General features: G+C 41.9%; 2 protein-coding genes across 2 annotated transcripts in view; both read right to left on the bottom strand.

Moving 5' to 3' along the window:
- The window catches only part of LOC105480200 (solute carrier family 22 member 13), a 29,397-nt gene extending 16,641 nt beyond the window's left edge, over positions 1-12,756 (bottom strand). Inside the window, exon 1 of the mRNA XM_011738753.2 lies at positions 2,007-12,756. Coding sequence (XP_011737055.2) covers positions 2,007-2,384 — 378 coding nt within the window. The 5' untranslated portion in view covers positions 2,385-12,756. The remainder of the gene's footprint in view (positions 1-2,006) is intronic.
- Positions 12,757-12,904: 148 nt separating this feature from the next.
- The window catches only part of LOC105480198 (oxidative stress responsive kinase 1), a 93,823-nt gene continuing 84,521 nt past the window's right edge, over positions 12,905-22,206 (bottom strand). The window contains exons 14-18 of the mRNA XM_011738749.3: positions 20,786-20,850; positions 18,492-18,544; positions 16,894-16,962; positions 15,990-16,054; positions 12,905-15,568 (exon numbers count right to left, since the gene is read on the bottom strand). Coding sequence (XP_011737051.1) covers positions 15,494-15,568; positions 15,990-16,054; positions 16,894-16,962; positions 18,492-18,544; positions 20,786-20,850 — 327 coding nt within the window. The 3' untranslated portion in view covers positions 12,905-15,493. The remainder of the gene's footprint in view (positions 15,569-15,989; positions 16,055-16,893; positions 16,963-18,491; positions 18,545-20,785; positions 20,851-22,206) is intronic.

Raw genomic sequence — 22,206 nt, 5'->3', positions numbered from 1 at the left:
TGGAGGCTCTCTAGTTTACCAGATGTCATGAATGAAGGCTCTTCCTAAGTGTTAACAGGGATGTTATCGGCTTATTTTGGTTGCAGTTCCCAATTGCTAAAAATGTTTAGGTAACTTTTTTCCACCTTCTGCAAATCCTAATTATTACCTTAGTGTCAACTAATGCTTTCTCACATGATAATTCTTTGTGTATGCATTCTTTTCAGATGTGTCAAACAATAACCAAAGAAAAGAGGTCCCAAATCCTTGAAAACATCCATCTAATTCTATACTCCTGCCCCTCCACCCTGACCCCATTGCAGGCACACCCACTGCTCCCCAGACGTCCTGCCTGCTTCCTGCTGCCAGGCCTTTTCTGTGCTATTCTTATTCTCTGCCTGCAAAGGCCTTCCCCTCTTCTCTAGCAACATTTTTCTAGTATCCTGGTGCCTAGTTCACACATATCACCTCCTTCAGAAAGTTGCCTCCCCATTCCTCCCAACCAGGAGGAAGCAAATTCTGGGCCTTAGAACCCACCCAGCCCTTTATTCCTCTGCAAGGGGCCCAGACCTTTCCTGACCACTAGAGAAATAAAGTACCTTTCCCCTCTGACTTCCCTGCACAGTTAATTCTCAGGGGGCTTTGGCTGAATACGGTTGCATGAACAGTCCAACATGGGGTGTGAACAAGGCCTAGAGTAGTCTGTGAGCAATCTGGAAGGTTTTCTGGGCTTTGAGAATGATGATATTTGGCCAGGTGGGCAGACAGTTTAACACATATAGGCATACCACAACACGTTAGGGCTGGTGAAGGCTGGGACTGGCCATGGATATGATGCTGGGGAGATGATGGAGAGGACAGTAAGCGTCAGAAGGGGCTAGGCGGACCAGTCCCAGAGCCCGGGAGCATGCATAGGCTCCCTAGAGCTCCCTGTGGGGTGGAGTGGGGTGGAGTGGGGGAGAGTCGGGAGAAGGACAGGCAGGACATATCCGCAGGCTATCAGGCTTCTGGGAGCAGCTTTATGGTCACATATTAAAAAGTGAAAGTTAAACTTTGGTTAACACATTGGTCTCTGAAAACCTCTAAAAATAAATACTTTTTCAGCCATGGGGTGGGGGAGAAGTGAATGTTTAATCCCAGTTTTTCCACCATAAAGAAGATGAGAATTATATAGATCCCCTCAAGCACCCATGCCCCTCAGGTTTCTGGACTCTCTGTGCTGCCTCCTACTCCTGTGGGAATCTAGACAGCAGGTGTCTGGCATGAGAGCCCCAGCTCCATGATCAATTCACTGCATTGCCCTGGCTAAGCCATCTCCTCATTCTGTGCCTCAGCCCCACCATCTGGGAAGCAACAGAGTGGGACTGGATGCTTTCAGAGGGCCCCTCCTGCTCAGAGGTGGCTAGGGTGGGAAGTTTTCTGCCTGCATCTCTCCTAAAAGAAGGAAGTTAGCAAGAATGAATGCTTAGTTATCCACAGGACAAGTCCTAGAGTCCTGGATGTTCTCCAGCGTCCCAAAGGCAGGCTGGCAGAGATCTAGAGAGAAAAACTGAACGGTGTGAAGCCCAGCAAGCAGGAAGGCAGTGAAATGGACAGGGAAAGTGATGGCATTAGAGAGTTAGGAAAACAGGAACGTAGGCAGACATGCAGGGACAGACTGAAAGACAAAGAGAACTGGACAGACAGATGAGAACACTGGGTAGAGAGAAAGGCACAAAGACGGGAAAACAGGAGAGGACACTAACTGGGTAGATAGCCAGAGAGACAAGGAAAGAGAGGGACAACAAAAGGATGGGCAAAAATGGGCAGATGGGCAGACAGACTGGACAGAGAATATGACAGGCAAATGGGTCAATAGGCAGAGGACAAAGAGGAAAATGAGATTGACAAAATGAAAAACATATGTGCCCATGGTTGACCATATGGGCATGGGGCAGATACAGAGCCAGTGACTGAGGGTAAAGAGTCAGGCACAAGACCCAACAGACCCACAACTGGTGGAGAGACCAGCAAAAGGAAAAGCCTACCTCATTCTTTAGGGATGGGAGCCTGTTCTCAGGATATTCCCAGCCCATATCACAAGGCTGCGTCTCATTGAAGTGGTGGCTGAGGATATCCTGCAGGCTGGCATTGGCAGCGGGTGGCCGGAACATGAGGCAGGGCTCTGGGTGGCCTGCAGTGTCCAGGGGCACGCTCAGTGCCAGCTGTTCAGCAGCACTCAGGTTGAAAGTGTGGTTCTTCACCCAGGCCACTGCACAGTGGTGGGGCTCATCTAGGACCATGAAGACATGGGCAAAAAAGTAGAAGGGAGACAGGAAGTTGAGAACACACAGCAGTATCAACAGTTGTATCTGGAAGCGACCAAAGTCACCTATTTCAGCCAGGACCTGGACAAATTGAGCCATGTCTGCCACTCACCACCTCCTCAGCCTGGGGATACTAGGGTAGTTCTGCAGCTTGGCTCTGGGAACTTGCTCCTCTGGGCAGTGGTGACAGCTGCATTAATGTTTAATCCAGCCTTGCCCTGCTCCACCTGTCACTCCTCAGCCCCCTAGGTGTGACCTGGGAAGGGTAGAGTATGATGAAAAAATAGTCCACATGGATGAAGCTGGAAACCGTTATCCTCAGCAAATTAACACAGGAACAGAAAACCAAACACCACATGTTCTCACTCATAAGTGGGAGTTGAACAATGAGAACACATGGACACAGGGAGGGGAACATCACACACTGGGGCCTGTCGGGGGGTGGGGGACAAGGGGAGGGAGAGCATTAGGACAAATATCTAATGCATGTAGGGCTTAAAACCTAGATGATGGGTTGATGGGTGCAACAAACCACCATGGCACATGTATACCTATGTAACAAGCCTGCACGTTCAACACACGTATCCCAGAACTTAAATTAAAATTTAAAAAAATAGAAAAATAAATAGTCCACTCCAGCCCACACCACCTCTAATTGCAACATCCTAAACAATTCACACTCAACTCAAATGAAACAGGTAGATGGGTCAATCAATAGGCAGAGGTAAAACCACTACAGTAAAACGCTGACAGTAGTTGCAGCACTCGGACACAGAATTCCCTTCTAGGGACAGCCCGCACTGGGCAGCATGGATAAGCAGGAGAGCAGCAAGCACCTAGCCTGCGGATAAACTTTGCCAGCAGCCCACTCTGGCCTCTTGATCCTGATGATTTTTCTCTCCTGTGGGTGTCTGGTATGTGGTGATATGCAATACCTGCCAATCCTAGGAGGCAGCATGCAGACCAGGAGCCCCACCAAAAGCACAAGTGCACTGCCTTTTCAACACCAAAGACAAACCAAGAATACAGAGCAATGACAGAGTTGCATTTTGAGCTCTGCTTTAATGAAGAAGGAAACCATTAACACAACTCTAAAGAGGAAAACAAATGCAAGTAGCCCAGCCTCCCTGAGCAATCTCAGTGACAATGAACACAGGACAAAGTATGTCTCCACCACAGCCCACACACACACGAGGTGCATACACATATACATGTCTGCTTGTGTATGCATAAGAAAGCATTTTCATGTTCTGAATTTTGAACTATTTTAAGGGATAAGCAGAGGAACACCACTGAAGGGAATGCAAGGAAGCAATGTTATGCAGGGCAGCCCTGGCCACCTGACTGGCACAGCTGCTGGTAGCCTGTTAATCAGTCAGCCTGCAGTACAGGTCAAGACAGGGCAGACAGTGGAGGGCAGAAGCAAGGCCTGACATGCTGCTCAGGGAGCATGCTTTGCTCTTTGCCCCACCCCAAGCTCTCCCGCCAGGATCACCACTGTCCCCAGCTCTTTTTTCCTTCACTTAGCTTCCTTGAGTGTTCTTATTCTCAGCATTGTCTCTATTGAATAAACAGTTGCTACCAGTCGCCACTGCCTAGTCTGGTATTCCCCTTATGGGAAAGAACTGAGGTGGAGACAAGCCTTGTCCTCTGCCCTCATCATCTCCTCACTCCAGTCAGAAAAGGAATTTTTGCTTTGTTTGGCTCCAAGCAACCAAGGAAGCTAGAGCTAGGAGGTAGGAAACGGGAGCCCTGCCAGTGATTCACCCTGAGAATCTGTTCCTTCCTGGCTCTGGCCCTCAATTGCCCCATCTGAGTAAAGGATGGTCTCTAAAGATTCTTCCACTTCTTGGTGTACAGTTCTAAAGCAGAGAAAGAAAGAATGATTAGCAGACTCCTGACAAGAGTGAGGCCTGATCAAAGACCTCCCTAGAGTCAGTCTCCAGCTGAACTATGATCCCCAAACCTTGGAACTGAGGCACTGAATGTCACTGGTCTCACGTTACCTCTACGTTCCCCAAATCCTAATGTTTTGCTTTACTTCTTCCTCCCCTTAACTTTGTCCTCCCTTCCTCCCCACCATATCCTGTAAAGACTGCCAGACGCTCTCTGTAATGCTTCAAGGCCCATGACCAGGTATCCTCTTTGAAGCTGTCTTCCTCATTTTCCTCTTTGTACCTGCCTTCATTCAAGGCCACAGCTAAGACCAAAGAGGGGTGTAACAAGAGTTTTCTAACCAGCCGAGCAGTTTTAAGTGGAATGAATACACTCTCCATATGGGAAGTATCAGGAAGATCACTGGCAACCATGTCCAGGGAGCAGAGGCAGGTGTCCGTGTGTGGGGTAGAGGGAGAGGGAAGTATTCCTCAAAGATCCCCTACAGGGATGGACTAGATGATGTCTCAAATCTTTTCCAAATTTGCAATTTAATGATTCTATTAAATAAAAAGTTGTGGTAAGACTTCTGGTTTCTGGTCTGGCACATAAGGAGCTTAGAAGTTGCCACTCCTTTTTAACAAGTAAAATGTTGAACAAACTGAAAAATGAATAACTCTTCTTAGATCTGTCAGTGAAGTGAAGTCACAAGGCAAAAGACTGCCCCAAAAGTTAGAGACACACAGGTGAATACAGAGAATTACAATTTAGGCCAGGCGCAGTGGCTCATACCTGCAATCCCAGGACTTTGTGAGGCTGAGCGGGTAAGATCACTTGAGGTCAGGAGCTCGAGATCAGCCTGGCCAACATGGGGAAACCCTGTCTCTACTAAAAATACAAAAATTAGCTGGGCGTGGTGATGCATACCTGTAATCCCAGCTACTCAGGAGGCTGAGGTTCAAGACTTGCTTGAACCTGGGAGGCAGAGGTTGCTGTGAGCCAAGATCGCAACACTGCACTCCAGCCTGGGCAACAGACTGAGACTTCGTCTCAAAAAAAAAAAGAATTACAATTTACTGGACCAGAAATCCACAAGAAACCTCTGCAGGAACCAGTACCAGGATAAGAAAACCTGAACTGTAACTGACAAATTGCTGGAGACGCAATGTAGATTACTTTGAGAGTTAAGAACTCCAGAGAAAGGCCTCCATATTTCTGTGGCTTTTACTTCCAAGAGCTCTATTGGGTTCACACAGTGAATATCAGAGAACAATTCTCTTATGCTTCCAGCAGGGAGAGGCAAGTAACCATTTGAAATAAGCCAGAGTGTTCTGTTTTGTTTTGTTTTTTTGAGACAGAGTCTGGCACTGTCGCTCAGACTGGAGTACAATGGCGCAATCTCGTCTCACTGCAATCTCCGCCCACCGGGTTCAAGCGATTCTCCTGCCTCAGCCTCCCGAGTAGCTGGGATTGCAGGTCCCCGCCACCATGCCCAGCTAATTTTTTGTACACTCTCCATATGGGAAGTATCAGGAAGATCACTGGCAACCATGTCCAGGGAGCAGAGGGAGGTGTCCGTGTGTGGGGTGGAGGGAGAGGGAAGTATTATTCCTCAAAGATCCCCTGCAGGGATGGACTAGATGATGTCTTAAGTCTTTTTCAAATTTGCAATTTAAAGAGAGGGTAGGAGACTGAGAAGCACTTGTAACGTTCGCAGTGCAGAGACACAGGCTCACTAAAAGACCGAGACCTAACCACAGGACCATAGACTGCTTTCCCTCTCCCCACAATTTACCACATCATTAAAGGCCTATTTACTGGAATTCCCTTTACCCAGTACACATCATGTCTAGCTTTCAACAACAGATTACCAGGCATACTAAAAGGCAAAAACACCGTTTGAAGAGACAGAGCAGAGATCAGAACCAGACTTAAATCTAGCAGTGTTTTGGAGCAGTGTTTTGCCCTGTGACTTCACTTCTTTGACAGATCTAAGAAGAGTTATTCACGTTGGAATTACCAGACTGGGAATTTAAAGCAACTATGATTGACATGCTCTTAGGAAAAACTCAATTTTTCCTCTGCTCTCACACCAACAAAATAATTAAAAACGAAGGCTTCTGTGACCTCCAAATATGTGGGAATTTCTCCCCACCAGCTAGGAAGCAATCAATTCTGTAGCCAACACCAGCTGGGTTTCTTCCAACTCAATTCCAACACTATCTACTTGCAGATAGCATCAGACCCCACAGGTTGAGGGCTAGGTCTCCAAGACTGGTGTTCCCACTTTCAGACACCAGTCACAAGTCTGGGCCTCTGGAACTTCTGACAGACCCACTTAAGGTGGGGTTCCCCTGACACCTCTTTGGGTTAATTTGCTAAAGCAGCTCACAGAACTCAAGAAAATGCTTATGTTTACCAATTTATTATAAACAATATTTAAAAGGATAGAAATAAACAACTAGATGAAGAGATACATAGGGTAGGGTCTGAAAGAGTCCCAAGCACAGGAACTTCTGTCCCTGTGGAATTGGGGTGCACCACCCCCCCAGCATGTGGATTTTTTTTTAAGACAGGGTCTTGCTGTGTTGCCCAGGCTGGAGTGCAGGGCACAATCATAGTTCATTGCAGCTTCATACTCCTGGGCTCCAACGATCCTCCCACCTCTGCTTCCTGAGGTCACTGGGATTACAAGTGTGTGCTACTGCACCTAGCTTCCTGCACATGGATGAATTATCGTTCACCTTCCCTGTCACCCTCCATGTGTTCAGCTCCCTAGAAGCCCCCGGTCCTGTCCTCTTGGGCTTTTTTGTGGAGACTTCATTCAATAGGCATGATATGAACAGAAGCATGGACAACCATGTCAAAATGTGATTATACAAAAAGGGTATGATCTAAACCCAGCAAGCTCTGTCTGTTCAGATTCTTTTTGGCCACTCTGTGTAGCATTCCTTCCTCCAGGATATAGGGTAGGTCCCCCTTCTGGAATGAGGGCCTTTTATGACCCACAATCAGATTAGAGTCCTGCCTTGGGCAGAGAAAAGGAGACTGGAGAAGGTAAGAAAGAGAGATTGTGTTTACTGTAACAAGGGTTTATGGGAGTTATGGGCCAGGAACTATGGACAAAACATACACACACACACACACACACACACCCCAAAGATGCTAAGGGCTCTAATGGAAAGTAGACAGCATACAAGAACAGATGGGCAATGTAAGCAGAGAGATGGACATTCTAAGAAAGAACCAAATAGAAATGCTAGGGATCAAAAACACTGCAACAGAAATGAAGAATGCCTTTGATGGGCCTATTGGTAGACCGGACATGCCTGAGGAGAGAATCTCTGAGCTTGAGGATATCGCATAAAAACTGCCAAAACTGAAAAGCAACGAGAACAAAAACTGAAAGGTGAAAAACAGAGAATAACCAAGAACTAAAGAAAAACTACGAAAGGTATAACATGTGCAATGGGAATTCTAGGAGAAGAAAGAAAAAGGAACAAATGAAATATTTGAAATAATAATGATTGAGGATTTCCCCAAATTAATGTTGGTCGCCAAACCACAGACCCAGGAAGCTCAGAGAACACCAAGTAGAACAAATGCCAAAAAACTACACCTAGGCACCTCATTTTCAAACTACAGAAAATAAAAGATAAAGAAAACTCCTGAAAAAGTCAAAGGGAAAAAACACACCTTACCTGTAGAGGAGTTAGATAAGAATTACATCTTTGGGAGGCTGAGGTGGGCGGATCACGAGGTCAGGAGATCGAGACCATCCTGACTAACATAGTAAAACCCCATCTCTACTAAACATACAAAAAATTAGCCGGGCATGGTGGCACGTGCCTGTAGTCCCAGCTACTCGGGAGGATGAGGCAGAACTGCTTGAACCTGGGAGGCAGAGGTTGCAGTGAGCCAGGAGCATGCCACTGCACTCCAGCCGGGCAACAGAGTAAGACTCTGTCTCAAAAAAAAAAAAAAAAAAAAAAAGAATTACATCAGCTTCTCCTCAGAAACCACATAAGCAAGAAGAAAGTGGAGTGAAATATTTAAAGTGCTCAGAGAAAAAAGCCCCACCAACTTAGAATCCTGTATCCTGCGTAACTATCCCCGCAAAATGGTAGAGAAATAGAGACTTTCTCAGGCAAACAAAAACTGGGGGAATTTGTTACAAGTAGACCTGCCTTGCAAGAAATGTTAAAAGAAGATCTTCAGAGAGTAGGAAAATTACATAGGTCAGAAACTCGGAAGTACATATAGAAATGAAGAGTATCAGAGAAGAAATAAGTGAAGGTAAAAAAAAAAAAAAAGTTTATTTTACTTAAACATAATTGACCTAAAAGATAACATTTTCTTCAAAATAAGAGCAGCAAATTAGATTATCTTTGCTTGTGTGTATATATATACACACACATATATAATATATATGCTTATGTGTAACTGAAATGAATGACAGCAATAATATAAAGGATGAGAGGGAGGAAACAGGATTATTTTGTATTGGTACTACCTGTGAAATAGTATACTGTTATTTGAAAAGAGACTTAAATTAGTTAGAAATATACATTGCAAACTCTAGTCAACTACTAAACAAAGATAAAAAAAGAAGTATAATTGGTATGCTAAGAAAGGGGAGAAAATAAAATCATATAAAATTCTCAATTAAAACTACAAAAGGCAGAAAAAGAGTAGAAGACAAAAATAAGTTTGAGGAACAAGGGCAACAAATAGAAAACTACAACAAGTGTTAGTCCAACTGTATCAATAGCTGATCACTTTACATGCCATCGGTATTAAAAACATCAACAAAAAGGCAGAGGTAGTCAGTGTGGATCAAAAAAACCCAAGACTCAACTGTATGTTTTCAACAAGAAACCCCCTTTAAACATAGACACATATAGATTAAAAGTAAAGAAATGGAGAAAAATATACCATGCAACACTAATCAAAAGATAGTAGGAGTCGCTCAGACCAAGTAAAGTTACCAGGGATAAAGAGGGACATTACTTAATGGAGTCAATTTTCCAAGAAGATGTAACAATCCTTAATGTGTATGTACCTAAAAACAGAGCATCAAAACATGTCAGGCAAAAACTGATAGAAGTGGAAGGAGAAACAGATGAGTCCATTATTACAGTGGACACCCACATGCAAAAAAAATGACCCTACAATCTTACACCCTTCACAAAAATTAACTCAAAATGAATCACAGACCCAAACAGAAAATGCAAAACTATAAAATCCTTAGAAGACAACAGGAGAAAACCTTGATGACCTCGGGCATAGTAATGACCTTTTAGTTACACCACCAAAGACATGCTCCATGAAAGAAATAATTGGTAAGGTGGACTTTATTACAGTTAAATGCATCTGCTCTGTGAAAGACACTGTTAAGAGAACAAGAAGATAAGACACAGACTGGGAGAAAATATTTGCAAAAGGCATATCTCATAAAAGACTGTTAACAAAACTATACAAAGAACTGTTAAAACTCAGTAAGAAAAATAACTTGATTTTAAAATGAGCAAGTCTATTAACTATAAATGGCTCTTTGACCTTCCAACCTCACATATAGAGAAACCAACACCAGGATATAATTTCTCCCCTATCAGTTCAGCAAAAATTAACAAGTATAATATATTCTGTTGGCAAGTCATGCACACATAAGTAAATAATTGAACTCACACATAGTGAGGGAAAAGGGAGAGCTCTTCCTTACAGTAGAATTCCAATTCATAAATGTAGAATAAGTGATGGAAGCAGAAAATCTTCATTTAGTCAGAATCTGGGACAGTTAATTTAAAACAAAAAAGAAAAAAATTATTTAGCAAATATCACAGTTATAATTGAGCTACATAAGAATCATCAAAGAATGCTAACGTTTTTGAGCAAAGTTATGAGTAACAAGATTTATACAATCTCAAACTACCTCCTCACAAAACATTAATTAATTATAAGAGGAAAAATAGTAACTTTACAGTGGAGAAATCCAGGAAACACACCTTAACCAAGTGATCAGTTAACATGACCACTCATGAGATGTTTACATGGTGTGCTTCCTGATGATGAATTGCAAAGAGCCTGACATCAATTCAGTGGTTTTCTTTCTCTAAACGCATAGCCTGAATTCAATCATGAGACAACATCAGATAAATCCAAATTGAGTCATTCTGCAAAACAACTAGCCATCATTTTCAGATAAATCCAAATTGAGTCATTCTGCAAAACAACTAGCCATCATTTTTCAAATGTGAAGGCCATGAGAACAAAGACCAGGAGCTATCCCAGATTGAAAAAGTCTAAGGAATTATAACAATTAAATACAATGTGTGATCCTGAATTGAATCGTGGGACCAGAAAGAGTAGTAGTGGGGCAATTGACAACTTTTGCATAACATCTGTAGACTAGCCAATAATACATCAATGTTAATTTCCTGATTTTGATCATTGTAAGTGGTTATGTAAGATGTTAACATTTGGGGAAGTTGGGAGATGGGTATAGGGGAATTCTTTGTATTGTTTTTGTAAATTTTTCTGTAGTCTGAGATTATTTCAAAACAAAAAGTTAAAATTAGGGGGGAAGTGGGGAAGGCTAAAGACCTGAACACACACCTCACCAAAGATACACAGATAGCAAATAAGCATATGAAAAGATGCAAATGTCATTAGGAAGTTGCAAATTAAAAAGAGGTATCACTACACACCTATTAGAATGGCCAAATCCAAAATACCAGTAATAGCAAATGCTGTTAAAGATGTGGAGTAACAGGAACTCTCATCCACTGCTGGTGGGAATACAAAATGGTACAGCCACAAGGTTTGGTAGTTTCTTACAAAACATAGCCTTACCCACGATCCAGTAATCGCACTCCTTGGAGTTTATCCAAAAAAGCTGTTGCTGTTTTCAACTGTCTACACAAATATCTGCCCTCAGATGTTTACTAAGCTTTATTCATAATTGCCAAAATTTGACAACAATCAAGGTGTCCTTCAGTGGGTGAATGAACTGAGGTACAGACTATGGAATATTATTCTGTTAAAAAGAAATGTGCTATCAAGCTATGAAAAATCATTGAGGAGACTGAAATGCATATTACTAAGTAAAAGAGGAAAATCTGAAAAGGGTACATACTGTTTGATTCTAACTATATGATACTTTGGAAAAGGCAATAGACAGTAAAAAGATCAGTGGTTCTCACAGGCTAGTGGGGGAGGGAGGAACAGGTAGCACAGAAGTTTAGAGCAGTGAAACTATTATGTGTGATACTGTAATGGTGGATATATGTCATCACGTATTTGTCAAAACCCATAGAATGTACACCACCAAGAGTGAACCCTAATGTAAACTATGGACTTTGGGTGATAATGGTGTGTCAATGTACATTCATCAGTTGTATCAAATGTACCACTCTAGTGGGGGATGTAGTAGAGGCTGTTTGTGGGTGGAGTCAGGAGGTGTGTGGGAACTCTTTGTATCTTCTACTCAATTTTATTGTGAAACTAAAACTGCTCTAAAAATTAAAGTCCATTAAAGAAAAAAACAAAACAAAACAAAACGAAAAACCTTGGGGTAGATAACCTGATTCAAAGGAGGAATCCCTGAATGGATGCACTGAGTATTGTTGCCAAACAAATAAAGCCAAGGAACCAAGCCTAGTGATATGACCTGATTTTGTCAGAAATGGGCAAGTGAAGGCTCAATTTGCCCTTGACCCTTTCCCTTCCCTCCAGATATACCATGGTCACTTACGAGTAACCAGTACCTCCTTCCTATCCCCATGATAGTTTGATTCCACTTTTATAACTTCCTTATATTGAAAGCAAACTCCACTAGCTGCAGGCCAAACAGTACTGTCAACTCCAAGGCTCCACAGCCCTGAGCTCTGAAATACCAGGACCCACAAGCAGTGTTATCATGGATCAAAAGCCACTGCCGTTGGGAAGGATGGATGATGAGGGAAGATTCCTCCTGCAGTTGGGAGGATAACAGGAATACAAAGGAGCCTAGAATCTTGGTTTTTTTTTTTTTTTGAGACGGAGTCTCGCTCTGTCGCCCAGGCTGGAGTGCAGTGGCCGGATCTCAGCTCACTGCAAGCTCCGCCTTCCGGGTTTACGCCATTCTCCTGCCTCAGCCTCCCGAGTAGCTGGGACTACAGGCGCCCGCCACCTCGCCCGGCTAGTTTTTTGTATTTTTTTTAGTAGAGATGGGGTTTCACCGTGTTAGCCAGGATGGTCTCGATCTCCTGACCTCGTGATCCACCCGTCTCGGCCTCCCAAAGTGCTGGGATTACAGGCTTGAGCCACCGCGCCCGGCCTGGAGCCTAGAGTCTTATATGTAACTTCACCATTGCAATATCAAAGCCAAGAAGAGGTAAGTTCAGCCCTGTTCTGAACTTTCAAAAGAGACTCCCAAGGGTTTGAATCTGACATCCTTCCTTGCCCAACAGCACGAGCAAAATCAAAGATTTTAAAAAAGATCAAAAGATAAGAAAAGGAGTTCCATATCCCACCCTAATTCCTTGGGCTGACCTCATCCCTCCCTTTTAGGGTTGCAGTTTCCCCAACTATATAATGGCTTTAACGGTTCTAGGTAATTTGTAGATCAACAGATACACTTTATAGTTTATATGTACTTTGGCTTCTATTCACATGAAAAATTAAAGTTGGTGGTGATTCCCTGACCCACAACCCACAGCTCTCTGCCAACGGCCACTAAAATAAAGCATCCATACACCACTACGGACAATTTACTCTTTATTGATTAAAAATGAAGAAAACATGCAGTAAAATACAAAGTCCAAAAAAAGGAGGAAAAAGTTGAATATTTTACATCTTCCATAACCTAGCATACATCATAAGGAGGAATCTCCACTTATTGGTACATCATTATTCTATCCTCCAGATTATTAAATATTATCAGCTGGCTCTAGGATTTGGTTCAAAACTTAAGCAAAAACCCAAACAAATCCATTAGTCATTTAGAAAGACCAAACATTTCACAAATAGCATTGGCACATATTACTTTGTGCTATAGTTAGTCCCTACTCCAGGGACAAGGGGATCCTGGGACCTAGTGACAGAAGTGCACTCTGAACCAGCATTCCTAGAAAGGAGTACAGTCACTCACTAGGTTACGTGCTGTTCCACCTGGGCAGTTTCTGTTCATGTATTTTCTCAGTATCACTGCACAAGCCAGCAAAGGGAGTCTACCACACATCATGCAGAAGAAATAACACTGTCCTGGGACATGGTGTCTGTCTTCTAATTCCTAGCAGGGCAAACAATGAACTGAAAAGAAGGAGAAACCCCAGCCCAATTCTATTTGCCATGACTGCCCCACTGCAGTTCACAGGTAATGATGGGCTAGAGAAAGTGAACAGGAGATAGGCTGCTGCTCACTCCCAGCTGGGCACCAGACCATCTCCACACAGAATGCTAGAACAGAGTGATACTACCACCCCTTGGATTCATAAATAAGTAGATTATGATGGGTTTGTTTGAAACAAACAAACAGAAAGACTCTAAGGTAAGCCACTAGTCTTGTGCCAAAGAGGATGCTATCTCTTTTCTATACCTCATTCCCACCTCCCCGTCCTTTTTCCTCTCCATCCCCCCAACAAAAAAAGAAAAAGAAAAGCTAAATATTTTTCTAGCAAGCTGGTCAATCTTCTTTTCTCCCTTCTGGCTCAGCAGGCTCCCTCCTTTTACCAAGACTGCTGGGACATTGAACTTTGGTGTCTGATTTTCTCACCTACTCTCCTCCCAACTCCCATCTGAAATTCATCCCCTCTTCCTCCCCAACATCCATCTCTTTCCCAACATGCCTTTGCACCTAGGGCAGGTGAAGAAAGCCCATGACTAAAACTAAAGGCTCAGAATGAAACAAAAGGTGTGACAAGTTATTTGTGGGGAAGGCTTTCAGATATGTTCCAAGAGAAAATAAGGTAAAACAACCTTGTTCATCAGACCAACACTTCTGGAAAGGGCTCGAGTGATTCTGTAAAGGGCAACTCTCCCCCTTTTCAGGGACCCACAGCCCATCTTTGTGTATCTTTTTAAGGCCAGATTGAGTATCCCACTCATATATAAAACTCGGCAGGGTTACTAGCAGTTAGACAAAGACTATGAAACGGTAGGAAAAAAGAAAAATCAACCTCACTGATTATTCACATATTGCATTATGAGTGCTCTTTTTAAACCTAAAGAATAATTTATATTATTTCTGTAGAAAATCAAATGAACACTGTCTACTCATAAAACCTAAAGGTCACGGCACATGTGGTTTCACTTTCCATCTTGAGTTAGCTTCAGCACACAGAGACCCCCTCCAAAGGGTCAGTGCAGGAGAGCAGGCAGAAGGCAGGCCTCTCCGGCCCAGTGTGTGTCTCCTTTATTGCTGTAGAAATCTCAGCCTTGCATACCCATTTCCTCATGACTTGGAGGCCAGGCAAACTGATTTTCATGGGAGGATTGAGTTTTTCTTCAATTTAATATTTGAAAATAAATACTTCTCCAATGATATGAATTATGATTTTCCTGTTCAAAAACCACCTCTTGCAAAAATTCACATTTACAAGCCATTACTCGATGTTGTCTGTAAAAACAATCCAAAGTTCCACTTTGAAGGATCCGATGGCTGAAGTTCGGCTACAGTCAGATGTTTTGCACCAGCTGAAGTTAAGGCTAGCAACCCTTTCTGGAGAGAGCAATGAAGAAGGGGGTGCCTGAGGGCAGCTTCAGCAAAACGCTTAGAAACACCATGAACAAAACAAGAACACAGTTTAGGCTGCCTCCATCTGAGGCTGTGCTTTTTCCTAACAAAGGTTGCTAGAATTCACATCAGGTACAAAGAAAAAACACTAAATTAAATTCTCTGGGCTCCAGCTGAACAATCAATTCTACTTCAGTGGTAAAGAGATATCCCAAGATGTCCATATCCTGGCAGGTGTGGGGGAACAGGCGGGATGAGGAAGCCCGATACAGCTGCTACTTTTCCACCTGGGCCATCATTGGAGTAAGGCAAGAATGAGCTGACAGATCTCCCTCCTGGGTGTTGAAGCACATGGGCCACTTCTCAGATGGAGGAAGACAGGGGATATATGAAGTAAGTTTACTAACGGAACTCTGGGGATGCTGGCCACTAGTGATCCAACTTTTCTTTTCCTGTGGGAAAAGGAGGAATGATGGCAGGAAGAACATAAAGACTTCTAAAGCTCCTAGCCGGGAGGTTTGTTGCTGGGTTCTTTGGCAGTAGTGGGTTTAGGCCAATAGAAGCAACAGAGATACGCATGTGTGGAATCTCCTTAGGCCGCCTCTTCCAGGGTTGTGGTTTAGCTGATGCTGAGCTGGGCAAATCCTATCAGTTTACCATCATCAGGAATATCCGAGCCTTCGACACCAGATGCCTAAGAACCAAACAAAATGAGAAACTGTGATTATTATAAACAAACTTGCAGGTAGCAAATAAAACTGACATGGGATAGTGGGAAGGTAGGCAGTGGGCAACAGGTCCCTAGGATACAAATAGGAGACTGACGAAGGTATTTATTCCAGAAAAGAAGGGGGCTGGGTAAACAGCTAGAGTCAGACTGGCTAATAGTTTCTCTTATGAATAGCCAAGGGGCTGGGGTCAGAGGTTTCCTGGCATGGACAGAGGAAGAGTGGCCACTCAAAGGGAAACATCAGCCCAGGGCACTGGGGAGGCTAAATGAACACAATCCACCACATTTTAATATCCTCATCACTCAGGGCACATAGAAGCTGGTCTGGAGAAGCTGCCAGTGTGTAAAAGGCAAGATGTTTTCATAAGGAAGAAGGGATGAGTACCAGTTTGAAAGTGACAGATCGATTTGACTGAGGTTCTTCCACAATTTTCTGCAAATTAGCTGCCACTGTAATCATACAAACAGAGAAGGTAATGAATGAGAAGTTACATAAATCCACTTTCAACCGTATTTTAAAAGCTTAAATGGTAGTTAAGAATATGCTCTGTACAATCAAAATGGAAGCAGACAGATCAAATAATCACTCCCCAAATGAAAGTGTCTTTTAAACTGATTTCTAAGTAGTACACCTTGAGCCACTGTCAAATTAACTTTCTTTAAAATGTTGTATTAAGGTAGGAAAGACATGCAGGTAAAAGAGGTATGATTTCCTGATTTATGGATCAGAAACCCCAAGGCCAGAAGTCAACAAACCAGCCTGTGGTCTGTTTTTGTTCTCCGGCAAGCTAAGAGTGGTTTAAAAGCGACAGACACTGTACATGGCCCGCAAGGCCTAAACTATTTACTATCTGGTCTTTCATGGAAAACTGTGCCTAAGGACATGGTCTTTTCCTTCAGTAACAAGGACCTGTGGCCTCATTGGGCCTTCTCTCTTCCTTCCTGCTTTTCTAGGACTAAATCTCTAATGACTTTTGTTCAACCTGGGCCACAAAAATTAGGTATCCAAAACAGATCAGATATGACCAAGCTTACTTTAACTTGTTACTTTTGCCATAATTTCTATTAGTCTCCTAAAGACCTTGGGTGTGCTTTCACTTACTATCATTGGAGGTCACAAACAAACTCAGAGGTGAAATTTTGTGTGTGTTTAAGGAACTATCCCATTACCTATAATTTCAGCAAAGCCAAGAACCATCAGACCTACTCAGTGAAATTAAAAACCTGCTTTTCTATGTACTAAGTATACAGAGACACAGGAGCACATGGGCAGAACGCAATGGAGTTACCTATTACTAAATCCCTTCCGTCGACCAGGCCAGCAGAAATGAGTTCCTGAGAGACACCCTCCGCTGTATCTGCAAGGACAAAGAAGACAGTGCTCTGTTTTTTTGTGCATGCTTGACACTGTTAACGCTCACAGCTCGTGTGGGTGTCAGTGTGCCATGCTAGGCCCAAGTTGGCTGCTAAATCCACAGAACCAAGAAGGCAGGCAGGGTCTTCCTCCCAAAGACTGTTCCTACCACTGGGATTATCTGAAGTGAGGAATTCTCACAGATCTAGCTAGAGGGCAGAATCTGTATAAACCAGGTGGCAAATATCTGGTTTATACAGCTCAATGTAAAGATAACTTTCTAAATGGTGTAATGTAGATGGGTTCCGGCCCAGTCAGAAAAGCACCTGACACTGATGTTGCAGAGGAAATTCCTATTTTCAAGTACAATCCTGGACTGAGCTCTCAGAGCTCTGAGACATAATGTTGAATACTGAGCATCTCTAGGGCTAAAAAACCAGAATGATTTATTCTCAAAAACTGAGGCAACCATTTTTGTCTCAAAAAATTTTTCTCTTCTCTTTGGGAATCATACTCCAAGTTTTTTACTAAATTCATTTACTTTTTTATTCTGGTGGGCTTTTCTTCTTATCTAGTTATCCCCGGTGGTACAATCTGAGCAATGGGTATAACTAGAAAGTAAAAAGATGAGGATAGAGTATCCCCAATTAACCTCATCTTCAACCGACTCAGTAGTACTGGTTCCCAAGGGCTTGAAAATGAGCACCTCAGAGGGAACAGGAGGACTGCTGCGGAGAGTGTCCACACATTCACACAGGCAACCAGCAATTTGAATTAATTCCTGAAAATGTGATGTTGCCTGGTTTTTAAAAAGTAAAACTGGTAACACCTCTGTACACCTGCATCTTTTCTCTTTAGTGGTTAGTTGCTGATAATAGTGAGACGGCAAGAAGAATAAGCATGATACACAGAACAGACACTTGCTGGCTACTCCCCAAATTAGAATCCTGAGTAATAAAGGCAAGAAACAAAACATGCCTTGTTCAAGGTGAAGTTCGACAGCCAGAAACAGTACATGACAAGCCTCAGCTTCTGTCTGAGGAGAGAGGAGACTGCAGACCTTGTTTCTTTACCATCATGGAGGACAACCATGTATAAAGCAAGAACTCTGGATTCTGACAGATCTGGTTTGAATTCCAGCTCTACCTCTTTCCAGCTGTGTGACCTTGAACAAGTTACTTTGCCTCTCTCTAAGTCTTGATTTCATCATCGATAATATGGGGATAATAATTTTTCCTTAGTAGGCTGCTGTGAGAATTTAATAAGATAACGCTTAAGACAATGCCTGGCCTATACTAAGCTGTAAAGAGCTATTATATATTTATTACTGTTTGTGTTATTATACAAGGTTTTCTAAATGTGTTTAGTAGTCTACGAACTGCATTTTTATCTCACTTATATGCTCCCCAAAACCGGGAAAATTTTTTATTATCCTTTAAAAGCAAAACTTCACAAAGGACAGAAACTTCACAACACATTTCACTGAATCACAAATTAGAAGCTATTTTGTTTTCAATCCGTTTGATGCCTCACCTCTCCCAGGAGTAAATTCAAATCGAATATCATTTAGTTCTTTTTTGGAATTCCTATGAAAGAAAGCAGAAGGCATAAAATAAGAATTTCTAAATTTATGCAAAGAGATTCTGCCAACATGTATTAAGAAAGCTGTGCCTCAAGAAAGACTATTTTGTTCCCATAGATCATACGATGTATTCAGATATGTTCACACTGCAGAACTCAGAGCAAAACCAATTTAGAATGACCATCTAGTTGACCTACAACCCTTTGAATCTATGTCCCTTACTGATCAATATAAAAATTTCATGCCTTTGAGTAGATTCTTATATGCCCACTCCCATCCTTATTCCCACTAAGAACATATAAAACTAAGAGGAAAATTGTATGAGCACAGGGAGGTGTGATTAAAATTATACAGGATGCCTTTTTCATCCTTATCCGCATTCCTACATGCCCACAATTCATTGCCTACCACTGGTGATCAGTCTTGGCAGACTCATAAAATGAAATACACGATACTCCCTCAAATTCCATAGGAATTCAAACAATATATGAGAGATGGGGATAATAAGGAAAAATTTTAGAAGTAGTTTTTATATAGGACTTAACAGATAAGCAGGATTTGGGTAGGCAGAGAGGATAGGGAAAGGAATTGGGTCCATACTGATAGCAGAGTTAATACATGACTCCAGAAATTCAAACATGACTGGTGAGGTACAATTACAGTGATGACCACACCACGTACTGAGATAAAGCAGGATCCCTGGAGGTTATAAAGTTTAAAGACAGAGAAATGAGAGCATTATATCTAAGGGCAGATATGCCTGCTCACTTAGGACTCAAATCTATTTTATATAAACAATGGAGAGGGTTTACTTCTATTTGAAGAATAATATACTTGAGGATGTTACTGAAATTGTGCTTAAAATAGAACTACCCATCTCAAATATAACCTGCCCCAAATGATTTTCCCTTGCATTGCGTTCTCTCTACACAGGTACATACAAACTTATACTTCTGCATGTATACACTACCTGAAATTTGCTTTTAGCTGTGTAAGTACATAGTTCAAATCAACTTCCAACCTAGACTTGATTATTAAGGGAGTTATTTAATTTTCTCTTTTCTCAGTATCCATCTTTCCACAGTACCAAAGAGTGCTATACATAGTCTGTGCTTAATACATTTCACAATAATTTTCTTAAAGTGTTATTCTTTATGTAGAATTAAAACAGCATGAGGTTGTCAAGACATCCTAGTAATTCAGAATTTTTGAGATGAGACCAGGTATACTGAGTAGGCTTCTGTAAAGGAAAGGTAACCAAATCTGCTTTTCACATTTATGGCATAAATGCATTGCTCCTAGTAGCAGGGAGCAATGAGATTCTCCTTACCACATTCTCTTAAATTGCTCTTGCTGCCTCTATCTCCAATTATGACCTTACCGAAAGATGACTAGGAATTCATACGTGCAAGGGGAATGAGTTAATGGTAATGCAGTGGAACTCTTTTTAAAAAAATGTTAGTTTTAAAGGACCTGAGTTGCCTCAAGTGATACTTTAATACTAATTTTTTCTCAAAGGCATTTATGAGTAGAAAGAGACCTAACTAGAGCAATACAACAGCCATAGTTATTCTGACAAGAAAGCTCTGAAATTTGAATCCAGCAGTGGTAGCGGTGGGGGAGGTGGGGGCGGGGGGCAGGGAGTTAAAATGAACAGATTGCTACCTACGGTACTTCCTGTTAAACAATCTGTCAGGACCTCTGTATATGTTCCCACCAAGAACCACCAATTTAGGGTACTGGCTGCAAAACAGAAACAGACTACAAAAACATTTAGAAGTTTCCTTTTAATCTTCTAAAAACAAGGCCTTTATTTGACCTATCACAATCAAAAAGTCCTCCCCTCTTGGGTTAGTTGATCTCAGAGTCCATGGTGCTTACCTGGTCACAATTATAAGACTGATCTTCAGATAAGCCAGTTAGTGCTGCTCCCCTAAAAACTGTTCCTCAATTACAGGCTACACTTCCTAACCCAAACTAGCTACACTGCAAATACACAAACTCATCATCAATTAGCATAGAAACAACTAAGAGAACATGTGCATCAGTTAGTCACAACACCGTTGACATCCAGGTCCTCACACTGTTGCTATTATTTCTGAGGAAAATAATACACCGTGAAGCAAACAGAGCTTCATGCTGGAGAACATACAATCCTATCCAGTTACTCTCAGGCACAGACTATTACAGCACATGCAGAGTATTCAGAAAACAAAACAAAACAAAACAAAAAATGTCTACTTACCTTAATCTTAGTACTAGACTAATTGGGATCTTGGTTTCTTGTGAACCTGATCCTGAAGACAAAGCCTAAAAAGCATTGAAAGGTATACAGTCATTGCCTGAAACATTAAGTGGGGAGGTGACTAATGGTCATTGGCAGAGGAATCATGTACTTGGCAGCAATTTTCTTCATCTCCAGCTAAGGTTGTACTAATCTCCAGGGCATTCCCTGCTGGAGGAGGACATGCACTCCAAGGCAGCAACAAAAGCTGAATGTCAGTTTAAGTCCAACACAATGAGAAAGACAATTCTCAAGCCCAGATGAAATTTCACATATAGCCACATTTACATTTTATATTTCTGAGACCCCTGTTCCCCTCTACAAGACTGAAAAACATGAAGCTACGTTTCTCATTTTTAAAAAATCTGCCAGTGCACCATATGGCAATACAAAAGGTAGAGCCTGAACCAGCAGCCCTTCAGGAATCCATCCAACCCATACATAGGTTCCATCTTTTTACGGCTAAACTAATCCTCTCTGAAAATTGTACAGCTATCGCTTGCTTATGGGAGGACATGAATTCAATTTAAGTTGTTTATAAAATGAATCTAATTTTTCCATCAGTTTTCCTAAGACAACTGTATCTTTTCCCATATGCAGGACAGAGATGGAAAGCTTGAGGGATGAAAAAGTTAAACGAAGTAAGTGCCATGACTAATTGGAAATGCTCAAAACAGTGATCTCCAAAGGCAGAACACAAGATGATCTACTGGGGTGCAAAAGAAAAAAAAAGACTGTTAATTTCTGTTTCTTTTCATCTAAAACTTTAGACAAGAAAATGGTACTTATAATATTTAATAAATGAATGGATGCTGAAAGTCTTACTTTAACCATGTACCATAGGGACCACATGTTGTATGCAGTGTCTGAGGTTTATTGAAGGGAGAGTAGGAGTTACACAGCATGTAGTAGCCCACTGCAGGGCCTTCATTCACTTGGCTGCTCTTAATGAAGTATGATTTGATAAAGTTTGTGTGCACCTGGATAAATGAGTTTACAGATTGTAACACCCAGACTTAACAAACCAACCCTCACAAAATTGACAAATAACTTAAAAAGAGTAATAGAGAAAAACCATAGATAACAGAGTATTAATAAAAAGTATAAGCCTGAGTGAACAACAAAAATAGTACAGCCATTGATTCTCCTAGTCTCTGTTGAACTTCATGAACTGCATTCTGAAGTTAAATGTAATAATTATCTAATACAAAGCTGACAAGAAATTAGCCCAAAATTTTTGATGTTTGAAATATTTCCATCATTAACTTATTCTGTTGCGTAAAAACCTGCATGTGATCCTTGTAAAATTCTCTTACCTGTACATGCTTAAAAATGTGAAGACAGAATTTCTAACTTGTTTCAAAATCTACCAAGACATTAAC

Source organism: Macaca nemestrina, chromosome 2 (genome assembly GCF_043159975.1).
Source record: "Macaca nemestrina isolate mMacNem1 chromosome 2, mMacNem.hap1, whole genome shotgun sequence".
NCBI lineage: Eukaryota > Metazoa > Chordata > Mammalia > Primates > Cercopithecidae > Macaca > Macaca nemestrina.
Note: the sequence above shows the minus strand (reverse complement) of the source record. Positions and strands in the feature narration are given on the sequence as shown.